The 14,061-nt window shown below is 47.9% G+C and overlaps 5 protein-coding genes across 5 annotated transcripts; 1 reads left to right on the top strand and 4 right to left on the bottom strand.

Moving 5' to 3' along the window:
* Window positions 1-733: 733 nt before the first annotated feature.
* Window positions 734-2,962, bottom strand: BHQ10_003000 (uncharacterized protein; the record flags this gene model as incomplete). The annotated part of the gene is made up of 2 exons (XM_040875209.1): window positions 734-2,472; window positions 2,527-2,962. 2 exons carry the CDS (start codon window positions 2,960-2,962, stop codon window positions 734-736), a joined length of 2,175 nt encoding a protein of 724 aa, XP_040731504.1.
* A 3,756-nt stretch (window positions 2,963-6,718) lies between these two features.
* BHQ10_002999 (uncharacterized protein) lies at window positions 6,719-8,866 on the bottom strand (the record flags this gene model as incomplete). Its single annotated transcript, XM_040875205.1, has 2 exons — window positions 6,719-8,582; window positions 8,649-8,866. The coding sequence occupies 2 exons, from the start codon at window positions 8,864-8,866 to the stop codon at window positions 6,719-6,721; spliced, it is 2,082 nt and encodes a 693-aa protein (XP_040731503.1).
* Window positions 8,867-10,192: 1,326 nt separating this feature from the next.
* On the bottom strand, window positions 10,193-11,164 carry BHQ10_002998 (uncharacterized protein; the record flags this gene model as incomplete). Its single annotated transcript, XM_040875204.1, has 7 exons — window positions 10,193-10,364; window positions 10,421-10,484; window positions 10,539-10,619; window positions 10,675-10,778; window positions 10,841-10,857; window positions 10,915-10,992; window positions 11,057-11,164. The coding sequence occupies 7 exons, from the start codon at window positions 11,162-11,164 to the stop codon at window positions 10,193-10,195; spliced, it is 624 nt and encodes a 207-aa protein (XP_040731502.1).
* Window positions 11,165-11,493: 329 nt separating this feature from the next.
* BHQ10_002997 (uncharacterized protein) lies at window positions 11,494-12,056 on the top strand (the record flags this gene model as incomplete). The annotated part of the gene is made up of 3 exons (XM_040875203.1): window positions 11,494-11,496; window positions 11,686-11,952; window positions 12,012-12,056. 3 exons carry the CDS (start codon window positions 11,494-11,496, stop codon window positions 12,054-12,056), a joined length of 315 nt encoding a protein of 104 aa, XP_040731501.1.
* Window positions 12,057-12,273: 217 nt separating this feature from the next.
* BHQ10_002996 (uncharacterized protein) lies at window positions 12,274-13,812 on the bottom strand (the record flags this gene model as incomplete). Its single annotated transcript, XM_040875202.1, has 2 exons — window positions 12,274-13,610; window positions 13,692-13,812. The coding sequence occupies 2 exons, from the start codon at window positions 13,810-13,812 to the stop codon at window positions 12,274-12,276; spliced, it is 1,458 nt and encodes a 485-aa protein (XP_040731500.1).
* Window positions 13,813-14,061: the final 249 nt, after the last annotated feature.

The following is a 14,061-nucleotide window of genomic DNA, read 5'->3' as shown; positions in this document are numbered from 1 at the left end:
AGGCTTCAGAGTGAAAATAGCCTGTAGTCTGGATAGAAAGAATTTGAGGTAGGGATGAGCGGAGAGCACAGTAACAGTGAGCACCAAAGTCTTTTCGGCAGCTACGGACGGACTTAATCAGTCAATAAAATCAGTCGATAAGTGATTGATAGTCCGCAATTGTAGGATATATGAAACCAGTGGGTAAATAAACGAGATAAGGGGCGTGTCTCGGAGTCAAATCAGTTGGGTTCACATGTAAATCAACAAAAGTACTTTTTGCACTTTTTGTTGACTTTCTGCTTTCGGGGAACATCTGACGGGCCTTAGTCCAGGTCCGTCGGGGGGATCCTCTACATCAGCCAATTGCAGCCCCGGTTTCAGCAGCACATCTGATGGGTCGCATTTTGGGTAACTATGATATGCAGTATGTATGATGCATGCTACCTGTCTATCCTGATGGTATGTGGCATTACAGTAGTGGCCAGACTCCAGATCGATCAGGCTTATATCACCTGCTTATGCCATGTGACACAATACATCCAGACAACTAATTAGGTACATTATCCAGAGCTATAGATGACATTCCCAACGTAAGATTCAAACAACTTTTATCACAGTGTTGTACAAACATCAAACAGGTAAATGGTCATACACAGAATAATCAGAACCATAACATACCCAAACCAGAAAATAATGTAGGAATAGAAATACAAATAAAAGAAAGATAATACGATAGAAGGGAAAAAAAAGATTATTGATCCTCCATAACCTCGTCCTCATCTGCTCGCTGCTCGCCATCCCCATTAACTTCATCTTCCGAGTCAGAGAGGTCTGACACATACTCCATTGGAGAGTTTCCGTTGTCTTCGTCCTCCTCCGCGTCCGAGAGATCTGACAACGGATACTCCATATAGTCACCGCCCTCGTCATCATGCTCAGTATCATCATCATGGCCGCTTCCCTCTCCGCGTGCATCTTTCTCGGGAAAGGACTCCTCAAAATCTCGACTAGACGACGCGATTGCTTTCCTAGATTCGCCTTTTCCAATTGCATTAGCCGCTAGGCTATCGCGGGCTTCGTCCTTCGGTGCAATAGGCTTTTGCGGTCTCGAAGGAGTCGACGTGCTTGGAGCAGGCTTGCGTCGTGGAGGCCTGGGTCGAGAGCGGACCGAGCGAGAAGATCCAGCTCCCAAAAGCGCAGTACCGTTCTGGAAAGCCTTTTGACGCTCTTCTCTGGCCTTCTTACGGTCTTTGCTGGGTCCGTTGATTTTCTCCCAGTCCCACCGGTCCAATCTCCTAATCGCTTTGCGAGTCACTGATAGATAATAATGCGCAGTTTCTCCAAAATCTTCATAATCTGTAGACCCGTTCATCAATTGTGCAATCTCAGGTGGTATATCATCGCCATCCAAGGAAGCTCTAGGCTCCGGCAGATGCGGCAAAAGGCGCATCCACCCATTGAAAGTAGGTTCGTTCTCGCGACGAGCCCTCAGAATCTTGTAGGCATCAGTCTTTCGTTGAGCTAGTAGATACTCTATACGATGGCGACGATTCTGTTCGACAGCTAGCTGGTGCTGTGTCAATGGACGAGGCCGTCGACTCGAGTGGCTATGGCTTGGAGTTATGTTGTCGGTAGCGTATTGATTGAGGATGGGATGGCCAGATCCTGGTGGTGCCGGAGATGCCGCATCAGTAGCATCCATTCTCGTTTTAAGCACCAGACGCTGACCGGTCGATCGGCTAACTGACGAATCACGCGGTTTCTTGCTCTTCAAACGACCAGAGGATCCAGGTGTAGACCAGTCCTCCTCTTCTTCGTTCATCACAAGCCGTCGAGCTGACGGATGCAGGGGAGTCGAGTTGGCAGAAAGTAGATCATCATCAAGACCAGAATCTTGCTTCTTCACACGCTTTGTGATTCTCGGAAGAGGCTCGTCTTCCTCTAGGATACGCTTTCGTTCTCGTTGTTTCTCTTCTCCATATCTGAGTTCCTCAGGAGTATCTCGGTTCTCTTCTTCCGCTTGCTCCTCTGTCAGGATCTCAAATGCCGGCACCTTAATAGGTAGGCCACCAGTACCTTCGCCCTCTAAACCTGCTCCAAATGGGTTGTTCAAAGCATCTTCTCGAGTGAAATCGCTCTCAAGATACCACCACATCAACCATAGAAAAGCTCGTGCTCGGCTTTGGCTGCTAAGAGTACTGCGCATGACCAGATCAAAAAAGTCGCGAGGTTGGAAGAAGTGAATCTCCGAGATCTTGGGCGCATACTGCGCAAGAAGGAAAATGAGATGGACGGGGTTGGTGCGAGGTTTACGCGATTCCCGGACTTTTTCCATGGTCGGTGGTTGATCTATATCCTCAGAGGCACCTTTCAAAATCGACTTCAGACGTGGAGCATCTTGTAGTTGTTTGTATGCGTTTGGATCCTGGTCTGCCTGAAGGGATGGGATGGAATGGTAGGTTCTCAACTGCGCGCGCATTTCGGGGAAGACTAGTAGACACGAGTAATCAGTATTGTTCACCCATAACAAGGGAAATTACACACAATTCAGAGTAGTATTCATCCGACCAAAGTTGACCAAAAGACAGACCATTGCCATACTGATAGCCGCTTTTTTATCACTTTGCAGCTTATCCTTGAGAATCTTGCTCGTCTTGCTGCTCCTCGCCATGCAGTCGATGTACACATCGGCAAAATCAAGATTCTTGGCTCCATCCGAGTATCGAGTAAAGACGGGAGTCTTGTCCTCAAAGACAAGCTTGAGGAACTGGTACTGAATATCCTTGCGCCAGAGTGGGATACCGTCATCTTTCTTTAAATGTTTGATTTTATTTCCTGAATACACGGACCCGATGGTTCCATTGGCCTGACGTCGAGTGCCAACGGTCGCGCTGACTGTGTTGTTGGTTGCTGTCTGGTCGTCGCCGGCTTCAGACGCAGCGAAGGAATTGTCCACGGTTGCTGTCTCGACGTCCGCCATTCTGTCGTGGCTGCTCTATGATAGCGCGGCGCGTGAGGATAATTGAATTGATAAGGGTGTGGCGAAGAAAGAGGATCGCGGTCGACGGTGGTGTGCTCAGAAAATGAGCTTCGAGGGAACGGTTCTGGCTGACAGGGGCGGCAAGCTCTGGTGATTCGGTCAAGATGTCTGTACTGTACGAGATAGCATCAAAGCCTAAAGATACAAATTAAGTGGTGCGCATTGTGTTCGTACTGGGATGAAATCGGGATAGACTGAGAGGGGAAATAATGGAAGAGCGGAGGAGTAGAATTGTCTTGAGTTGAGGTTGAATGATGAAAAAAGAGTTCCGTGTCACTCGGTCCTTGTTGGCTGGTTTACTGATCCAAAGTCTAGCCGCACCTGCAGCTTCGACTCTTGATACAGTAACAGATTCTCCACAAAAACCACTTTCATCTCATTCTATACGATATATGAAGATAATTATAGTCATACTTTAATACTGGCTATCATTTTTAACATACTCGAGGCTGATTCAGCAACTTGCTCAGCATTTAAAGGCTTTCAGACTCTCGATACAGCACGTCTCCCTCACGAAGTACGTATCCGAGTTCATTTGAAAGAAGATGTCGGAACAACAGACCAAGTCACAGCCTTGAAGTCGAGCTTGTTCCTAAATCCTCATTGACTCTGAATCACCATAAACCTTCATGTCTATCGACTCTTTACCCATATTGAAGACTTAGATTATTGCGTAGACGAAAGCCCCTAGTGGATAATTAGCACCGGTACATCTTTCCATCTAGCGTCATCATCAACACCATGCACCTTATTTTTTCCGGTGATCTCTCTGAGTACAGCTCGGTCTCTCCATACTCTAATGTCTCAGTGTGGATCTCTACTTCGTTTCCTGGTGAGTATTCTATCGAGTAAGTCGTGAGCCTAATTTGCTCGTCATTCTGGGCATGCCTGGTGACCTTTATTCTTCCCAGATTTATCGTAAAAAAGAAGCAGTGTTGGCTCTAATTCGTGATGTTGCTGACGAGTCGTTTCCATAGCATCGTCCAGCATGGAATCGTGAAGGAACAGGGTGATGCGAGTTAGGGGTTCGGCGACCTTGTCGCATCACTACCGTTTGACTCAACATCTTCCCATACTGGTATTATCGTCCCCATCCAGAGTCAGCCCTTCTTTGCTGAAAGTAGAAGGAGAATTTCCCGAAATGAATGAAAGCCTCCCATGCCGCCATGAAAACCGATCTCAAGCCGAATCCTTTATCTCCAAAATTTTGTTGTATTCTGGGCGGAGAACTCTTCTCAGACAGCGACAAGATCCTCATTTATGAATCCGTCTTCATTGCACATTATAACAATCCGACAGGCATAAACGTGAATAGAAAAATAAGGATCTACAGACGAGACTTTGGCTCTCGGATAGGAGTTTCCATCCGCGTTCTGCAGCAACTATAAAACAATTTCGCGCTGATATGATATAGGGGTTTAACAAGACGACTAGAGAAGCGTACATGGTCAACCTCTGTCAGACTCGGCAAAACAAAATATCATTGGATATGATAAAAGCAAAACATGTACCTTGGGACAGATGACCCAATTAATTTGTCCATTGTTCGCATTGCTTCCTCCACCTAACGGCGTATGTCGGGTTCCATCCGGCTATATACATCTACACCAACATTAAAGGAATCTACGTCCTTTAGCGATGCGCTCCAGCAACCGACGAGCGTCAAAGCGATCTGAGGTCCACAACTCTCCTATATAGGGAAGAGTCTGGAAGTGTCATTCATCAAGGGTTCTTAGTCTAGTGGTAAGGACATTCGGTTTTGATTTAAGTCTAATGTGGTGGAAGCATACCATTAATACACTACATATATTTCCTCAGAAAACCCTGGATTCCCCAGAGAGACTTTCTTTTTTTTGTTTTGCTCTCGCTTTCGTTTTCAATTCTAACCCTACCACTAGTCCTGCAACATCGAAGCACATATACCTCTACAGCAATGGCAAGGGTATTGGTTCCTACGACATTTTGGTTGTGTAGGTTTGGATAATGTTCTATGGGCATGATCATTCTTTCTATATTGTCCGATCCATGTGCCGAATTGCACACTGCATTTGAAGAATGATTTCATGGAGCCCATGTCAAACCATATGTACTGCCTTTGACGTGGTTGATATGAAATGGTACAATTATCGTTGTAGGTGGTGAGCAGACGTTCGAGACATCAAATATTGATTGCCAGACTAAACAACAGGTTGGACATGCCTCACTGGATGTTCAAGACGAGTACACATGGTTCTTGCCCCCGACCCCAACAAGCAACAACCGCCGAATGATAATTAGCTTGATCAGACCATTAGCTGGTGTTGACAGGGCTCCCTCCTGCGCCGCAGTAATGTATAGTCACCACCACATTGCTCATGCCGTGTATGCGCTGCAAAACCGACTATTAAAGAGCACTGTGCTGCAATCCAGATAGCCTCATACATTTCGCGTTCCGAGCATGAATCATCATGTTGATTCCGTTGAAGATTTCAAGTTTTGAAGCTCAAGTTGAATGTGGGAAACTGCATGGATTCAAGGCAGGAACCATGGTCACCACGGAGATGTAAGAGTGCGCACGTGAGCTCTCGATAAGCTGGCTTGAATTGAAGTTCCCCAATGTTGGACTACGTAGAACTACAACTACAAGGTTGAACCAAGATCAATAGAACGCAGAATAACTTTTTTTTGAAACTATTTGAGAGCTCTTTCAAGCCCTGCGAATACAATACTTTGTCATGGCGTCGTGTCCGGTCATACCCTGCAAGTAAACGATGCTTGCAAGAGAAAAAACACGATGATGATAATGACATCTATGCTTCCACTGCGTGAAAACAGAAAGCGCCAGCCAAACCTGCCCGAAGCCCATTCCCCACAAGCCCGTAGAAGAGAAAAGAGAAAATGCTAACACAAGGAAAGAAAGTCCAGACATTGTTAACCTCCTCTTGGGCCCATTGTAGAGAACCTATCTCCATAAAGCAGAAGCTCAGCCAACGCCATATGCAATGCAAAGAAAAGCCCGTCTAATAGCAACTCCATCTGCACAGGAGCAGAATGATCTCTGATCGAACATGGCACATTAAACCTTCCCTTTTCTAGAAATCTCGTTTATCAGAAAGCGACGCCGTCCCTGATGAGACCCAGAAAGAAAAAGTCCTCAATAGTATGGAGAAATCATTAGATGAGTTGCAGAGCTTCGAGAAAGAGCCTTCATGAAATGGAACACAAATTCAGTGAATCCCGCCCTTAGATACCGAACACAAGAGATCTATCTTGTAATGCACGATCTGTCGAATAATGAAAAGAGAAGTCTTGTTCAACGCATCGCGCACTGTTTGCCTCCTGAAAAAGTCGAGCAATCCGGGGTATCTGATGAAAAGCGGGAATAAACAAAAACAACGCTGTCTATAATGACCATGCAATGCCGGTAGATGCTGTCGAGCACTTCGCGCGAGCCCATGAACAGCACCGGGACGCATCACATGCACACTTCTAGTGAAGCGGTAACGAAAAACAGAAAAGTAAAATCGCATGTAAAAATCGATAACCGATACAAAGCGGAAACATAATGTAAAAGACGAGAATCGTTGCAGTCGTGACAAAGCCGGCCCCAAGAGTAGAAAAAGCTCAAGGGGAATGGTGATCTGACGTTATCCGCCAAAAAGTACGAAGGAGAAGAAAGGCAGATCGTGAAGGCCTCGTCGAGAGCTCACAGTTGATTTACCACCAGGAAGATGGACCTGTTGGGCCGGCAGAGGGGTTGCCGTAGCCGCCGCCTCCGTAACCACCACCGCCGTAGGAGGGAGCMCCGCCGCCGCCGCCGCTGTAGCCACCGCTGCTTCCACCCCAGTTAGCAGCAGCTCCGCCGCTGTAGCCAGCGTTGCCACCGAATCCACCACCGCTACCACCGTAAGATGGAACTCCACCCATGCCACCGCCTGTGCGACGGACATCACGAGTAGCGTTGGAACCACGGCCGCGACCACCACGACCGCCACGGCCACCATATCCACTACCTTCACGAGCAATGTTCTCGAGGAAGGAAGGCACCTCCTGGTTAGCTTCCTTGAGAAGATCGATGAGATCGCGGACGACACCACGGTTACCACGGTTAAAGAATGCGGTTGCGATACCAGTGTTACCAGCACGACCGGTACGACCAATACGGTGGACATAGTCGTCAATGTCAGTGGGCAAGTCGTAGTTGACAACGTGGGTGACGTTGGGGATATCGAGACCACGGGCTGCGACAGCAGTGGCAACCAAGATGGGGCAACGTGCGTTACGGAACATCTCCAAGGCCCTCTCACGCTCACGCTGAGTACGATCACCGTGAATGGCAGTGGCTGGGAAGTTCTGGTTGATGAGAAAGTCGCAGAGAGAGTCGGCCATACGTTTGGTCTCAACGAAAATGAGGGTAAGACCGGTGCTACCGTGAGTGTGGAGAATGTCCAAGAGCACGGAGCGCTTGTCACCGTCTTCAACGTACTCGATACGCTGGGTGATGTTCTCGGAGGTGGAACCGACACGACCGACGGAAAGGAAAACATAGTCCTTCAAGAAGTCACGAGCGAGCATCTGGATGTCACGAGGGAAAGTGGCGGAGAACATGAGTGTCTGGCGGTCGTTGACTTGAGGCATGTCTTCGCCCTCAACGATACGACGAATCTGAGGCTCGAAACCCATGTCCAACATACGATCAGCCTCGTCAAGAACCAAGTACTTGATGTTGGTGAGGGAAATGCGGCCGCGCTCAATCAAGTCGACAAGACGACCGGGAGTAGCAACGAGCAAGTCACAGCCACGTTCGATCTGACGAAGCTGAGAACCGATGTCTGCACCGCCGTAGACGACACAAGGGCGAACCCAGGAACGGTAGGCGAACTTGCGAGCCTCATCGTAAATCTGAGACACCAACTCACGAGTGGGAGCCAGGATAAGAGAGGTAGGGTAAGCCTTGCGCTGGCGACCGTAGAAGTTTCCGCCGGCTGCTGCTTGTGGAGCAGCAGAAGGGCCGGTCTGGAATGCTTGAGAAAGGATGGGGAAGAGGAAACCACCAGTCTTTCCAGAACCAGTCTGGGCACAAGCCATCAAATCACGGCCATTCATGACGATAGGAATGGAGTACTTCTGGACGGGAGTGGGGACGGTGTAGTGGGCCAGACCGATGTTGGCAATCAGATGGTCGTCCAAAGGTGGGTTGGTGAATGTGTTAACGGGCTCGGGCACGTTTTGACCAGAGGCCTCGACGGGGATGTCATCGTAGTTGGCAAAGTTGATACCAGTCTGCTGCTTCGAAGGGTCGTTGGGTACGCCGAACAACTCACGCTCCAGACGGGCATTAGCAGGTCCAGGAATGTGTTTTCCGTCGCGCCACTGTCCGTCACCAGAGCCGCGAGCATGACCGCCGCCGGGGGCGCCACCGCCACCGCTGTAGCTTCCTGAGGGTCCATGTCCTGGGTTTCCGTAAGCATTTGGGTCGAAAGTAGGACGTTTGCCATCCTGGGTCCAGCCAGCATTACCATTTGCATTTGCATTGTTTTCACGATAGTTGTTGTAGTTCTGGCGAGGGGGACCACGAGGACTGATATGTGTTAGCTAATGTGGACAAGTGTTTGGAGAGTGCGATAGAAATCAGGTTATTACGTACGCATTTCCCCAAGCACCAGCAGGAGTAGGGCCTGGAGGACCAGCAACACCAGCGCCATCCATAGGGCTAGGACCGGGAGCGGGACCAGGGGCGGGGCCAGGGCGTCCGCGAAGGTGTGGCGGGATATAAGCAGAACGTCCGTTTGCCGCAGGTGGTCCGTTAGGAGCGTGCTGGGAGTCGTTGAGGGAGAGGTTCTGAATCTTCAAGCTGTCGGCCATGTTGGATGAAATTTTCGAGCTGAACAAGTTCAAAGTCAGAAATGATCTCAGACAGATTGCGAATGTCCAAAGATAGATGGCCGTACGGTCAGGAAATTGATTCTGTAGTAAATCCTAATTTTTTCGGTTCGTACTTGAGGAGCAATCGTTAATAGTCTCAGTGAAACTACAACGAAGGAAAGATCGAAATTCGAAACGGTTTGGATCGTTAGCGAAAAAGAGAGCGACAATCAGTTTGAAGGTCTTGTTGCTCTAGAAAGTTGATTCTTTTGTCTGCCGATCGGTTAAAACAAGACACGAAAAGACCCTGCGCTGGAAAAACGAGGTCTAAAAAGTCTATGCGATGAGAGAAACGAGAAAAGATTAGAGGAAGAAAAGGGATGAAGAAAAGAGAATTAATGGGTAATTCAAAACAAGAGAAAAAGTTTTGAGAGAGGAGAGATGTCAAAAGATAGATTTTTATTTTTGTAGCTGAGATAGAGAGAGCGAAGGAGAAGATGAAATAGAGAGGGCAGAAAAGGAGTGTGGCAAACAGGCCGAAAGGGGTTAGGCGCCCTTAGTCAGGTTGGCAGGGAAGGAAGTGGCCCCAACAGAGCAGAGAGAGAAAAAAAAATCAAAAAGGGAAAGGCCTGGGACAGCCAATCGCTCCTTCCTTTGTCAGTGCCCACCTTCCTCCTGTGCTTCTTATCCACCGCGTAAGCTTATCAGACTGACTACGTGAGTCCGATCTCATCCCATATTGATCCTCTTTTCCTGCCGTATTACATACCATTGCGCTATCGCTATGTCTTCCTCACAACGTTGAGTACTGCTCAAGAAGATCTTACGCCGTCACACGACCTGTTCTATTCTAGCATGTGATTGATCGATCTACATAGTTTCTTGATAGATCGCCTAGAAAGTTGGAAACTGGTCACTAGATCCAAGGATGCGACACGAAAGACAAAATTCCAGGTGTTCTGGGATAAAAAGTCCAATTCGGTCTATGACTGATGCTTCTCATCTAACTCGGCATAGACTCGCTTTCTCTTTGCCATATACAGGACAACCCCTACAATCACACCGATAACCGCCAGACCAGAGAAGCCTGTAATCGATACGTTCTGACTGATTCCTTGGATAAGAAGTTGTTGTGGGGACATTGGTTTCGATGGTGTTGATGGTGTCGATGAAGTTTTCGGCGATTCGACATCATCGAGGCCAGGAACGAACTCAGCCTCACCGAATAGTTCTTTTTAAAAAGACAGGTAATCAGCGATTCCCACACAGTAACTTTGACTCAAAAAAAACAACACTAAACAAACTGGAAGCTTCGAGTAAAGGGGATTAAAGCTCCGAGTGGCTACCTTCATCCATCAACAGCTCGCCGCTCTTGGCGATGGTGATCGGGGAAAGAGGTTGGTCGCTGCCCTTCTTCTTTTGAGTGTTCTCAATCTTCTCCACGACGTCGTAGCCCTCGATAACTTCACCGAAGACGACGTGGCGGCCATCAAGCCAGCTAAAAGCATCTAGTTAGCTTTCGTATCCACTCGGCAGAAGAGACTTTGAACGAACCTTGTGACAACAGTAGTGATGAAAAACTGGGATCCGTTGGTGTCCTTTCCAGCGTTGGCCATGCCTGGATGGATTAGTTTTGGAACACGCAGAATTAGAATTGAGAATGGTGACCTACTAAGAAGACCCTTTTTGGTGTGACGGAGCTTGAAGTTCTCATCGGCGAACTTTGCACCATAGATTGACTTGCCGCCAGTGCCTGAGCAGGAGTGAGTAATCTAACCTAAAAGAGTACCAATGCTGAACGATCATACCGTCACCCTTGGTGAAGTCACCACCCTGGATCATAAAGTCCTTGATAACACGGTGGAAGGTAGAGCCCTCATATCCGAAGCCCTTCTCGCCAGTAGCAAGAGCACTAGAACGCTGTCAGGGGAATATGTTCGAAAATCTATAAGCGGTCATCGGATGGAAGCATACCGGAAGTTCTCAGCGGTCTGTGATGGGGACCATTAACATGTGTGCTACGTTGTTCGATGAAAGGCACGACTTACCAATGGAACAGTCTTTCCGTACAGTCCGAAGACGATGCGACCGAGAGGCTGACCATCCTGTTCAATGTCGAAGTAGACCTTGCGAGAGCATCAGTACTGCATTCAAGCATCAGTGTCAACGAGTATCAATCGTCCCTCTTACCTTGTTGGTGATCTTGGGCCCGCGGGGAGCGTCCTCGGCCTGGGCGAGGAGGACAAACCCGAAGGTCAAGGTCAAAAGGAAGGAAAAGAGAAGGCTCTTAAACTGCATGATGAATCACAGATATTTATTGATACGTCGAAGCCTCAATTTCGAATCTGCAGTCGTAAACAGAAAGTCAAGAGTTGCTCGTCGGTTTCAAAAGGCCAGCTTAGTCTTACATGCGGAGTAGGTCCGAATGGGGAAGGCTAGACCCACCTGAGTCCTAGACTAAGCGCTCTGATTGGCTTTTCTCTGACACTCAATGCCAAGCAAACTACAACATCGAAAATAATTTGTTCCGGCATCGCAAATCATCCTGAATCTTTGGCAAGCATATTGAAAGCCGGAGGACTCGATCAATTGCGATCAATAAATATTGTTCGGAGTGAGCAATCAAAATGGTAAGTCACTCCCACATATTGACAATAAAACGTTCTTATATGCAAAATTCGCTCACTGAATGCCGATGCATAGGTCTTCATCCTGGGAGTAAATTTCCCTGAGCGGAATCTCGTCAAGGCAAGCCGAACAGCACACCACCAGCCTCCCAAGACCCTGAATTGTGATCAGAAGATTCTAACATCTCACAGAAATCTCTCCAAACCTTCTTCGGAATCGGCAACAACGTCTCCTCCCGCCTCCTCGCCCGCTTCCACATCCACCCAACCGCCAAAATAGGCGATCTACAGAATCAACAAGTCCTCGACATCACAGCCGCACTATCCGAAATGAAGATCGAGAATGACTTGCGCCGACAAATTTTGGATGATATCAAGCGGTTGAGGGATACGGGTACATATCGCGGCAGGAGGCATGCGTTGGGCTTGCCTGTGAGAGGACAGAATACTCGCAGTCAGGTACGTCTCATTCTCTCTCTGGAGGTTGATGTTGTACTTTTACTGACGTTTTATGTCAGATCAAAACCGCGTACAAACTCAACTCTGCCGAGAGAAAACTTTAATGCGGTTTACTATGTTTGAGTACAGCACAGGAAAGGCGTTATTTGCTTGAAACAATACTTTGTACATTAGTTCACATAAAGTACCTACGAAAGGGAAATCTCTATGATACGTCTCATCTTTCAATGAAAACGTAAACAAAAAGAATCTGTCGACATAAAACTTTTCCATACTTCTCATCCGCTATGCCAAGGTAAAAACAAGACTGCCTGTCAACTCCTACTTCGAAGAGTCCGCCTGTAAAACACCCTCCCCACGATTGATTTGTATCCTCTTGTCTTCACCAGCGCTCACAATACCCACGGACCGATCCCAACATACACCAAACACTTTGATACCGTCTCCACCTATTCGTTTCGAGCCTTCCCGTCCCGACTCTTCGAGACTCTTGCGAGGTATAGAGTAGATATCCTTTCCGACAACGCCCTCTTTATCAGTTGTGGTTGACCTGACGTCCCAGATACGACATGTGCCGTCGTGACTACCACTGATAAGTCCATAACTGCTGTTAGGGTCACGGGCAAGCGTCACGACGGCATTGGTGTGGCCGCGTAGAGTCATAACCGAAACAGAAGTTGCAGAGGCACGTGGATCTATAAGAGTAATGTGTCGAGCGGAAGTACCAGCTGCCAAGAGATGGAGTTCAGGGAGATGTTCAAGAGATAGAAGTGGATGCGAAGTAGAGCGAGTATCGACAAGAGCTGACGTGACCAAATCCCATGTGCGAAGGGAGTGATCCCAAGATGCGGAGTAACCGACAGTGGAATCCTTTGCGTCAAAGATGGCTGCAGAAACCGGGCCGGTATGCGACGATAAAAGTGCAAGAGGGCCGCGTTGGGGGGTGCTAACGGATGAGTTCAGCTTTCTCCGTTTGGAGCTCCTTGCAACGCTGGAAGGCAATAATTCTGCGGGAGCAGTAGGAGCATCCGATTTGCGGGTCGACCAGAATCCGACGGTATGGTCTGCTGATGCAGATAGCACGCGATTCGAAGGAGAATGTACAGCGAGAGACTCAATGCCGGATTTATGTCCATACAGTTCCAATTGAGGTGTAATGCGAGCCAAAGACCCATCTTCCTCTTCAGCATACTTCCATACTCGAACAGTTCGATCAATACCCGCTGAAGCAAGCTGTGTAGGCGAGATGAACTTTGCTGTCTTAATTGAAGCCGTATGTCCCCCCTCAGAAGCATCCGGCGAAACGGCAATAGTCTGTGAGGACATGTTCCACATTCGCAAAAGACCGTCGTAGCTACCAGAGAGAATTCTTTCTTGTCCGGCCGCCACATTCTGTCCACCAGTCACAGACGTAGCCGACAAGACGTCGACGGAGCTAACCCAATCGTCATGTAGGAAAGATGCAATATGTAGTGGCGGTATAAGGGCTCGCACATATTCAACCTCAAGCGTCGTTTCCGCAGATATTCCATTTGCCGTCAAGTACTCGTCGATAGAGGTTCGTAGATATGTGCCGTTCACAAGAAATTCGAGTGGGATTGGTTTGTCATTGCTGAGGAGGTTGTTCACCAAAGTTGATAGCGCATATCTTCGTAGGCCTATATAAAACAGAATAATCAAAAGTCAGGAATCTCGGTTCATGAACGTCGAGAAAAAAGTTCAAAGATTCAAGTACTTACCAGTTGGAACAAGAATTGGCCCAGTGCTCTCTGGCAGAGCGATATCGCCATCTCTGGTAGTAAGGTGCAAGCGCACCTGTCTCTGGCTTGCCTGCGACGAGATTGAAGCGTCTACATCCATTTTTGGTAGATAAAAATTGTTCTGAACAGCAAACTCGTAAGGAACGGCGCATACAAAAGCTTGAAGCAAGAATCAAAAAAATTACGGCAGCCCAAACGGCACTTTGCGCTGAGCCCCACTAGGGTATTGGTTGCTTAGTCACCAATTTTATAGATGAATATTATCAAATCGAGTGTTCTGTATAATGTAGAAGCCGGTTGTCTAAGGAGTAGATTCTATGTATATAATCTGTGCACCAAATTCTTCACT

The sequence above is a fragment of the Talaromyces amestolkiae genome, assembly GCF_001896365.1.
Source record: "Talaromyces amestolkiae strain CIB chromosome Unknown scaffold4.1, whole genome shotgun sequence".
NCBI classification, from domain to species: Eukaryota; Fungi; Ascomycota; class Eurotiomycetes; order Eurotiales; family Trichocomaceae; genus Talaromyces; species Talaromyces amestolkiae.
This window is presented reverse-complemented; position numbering and strand designations above follow the sequence as displayed.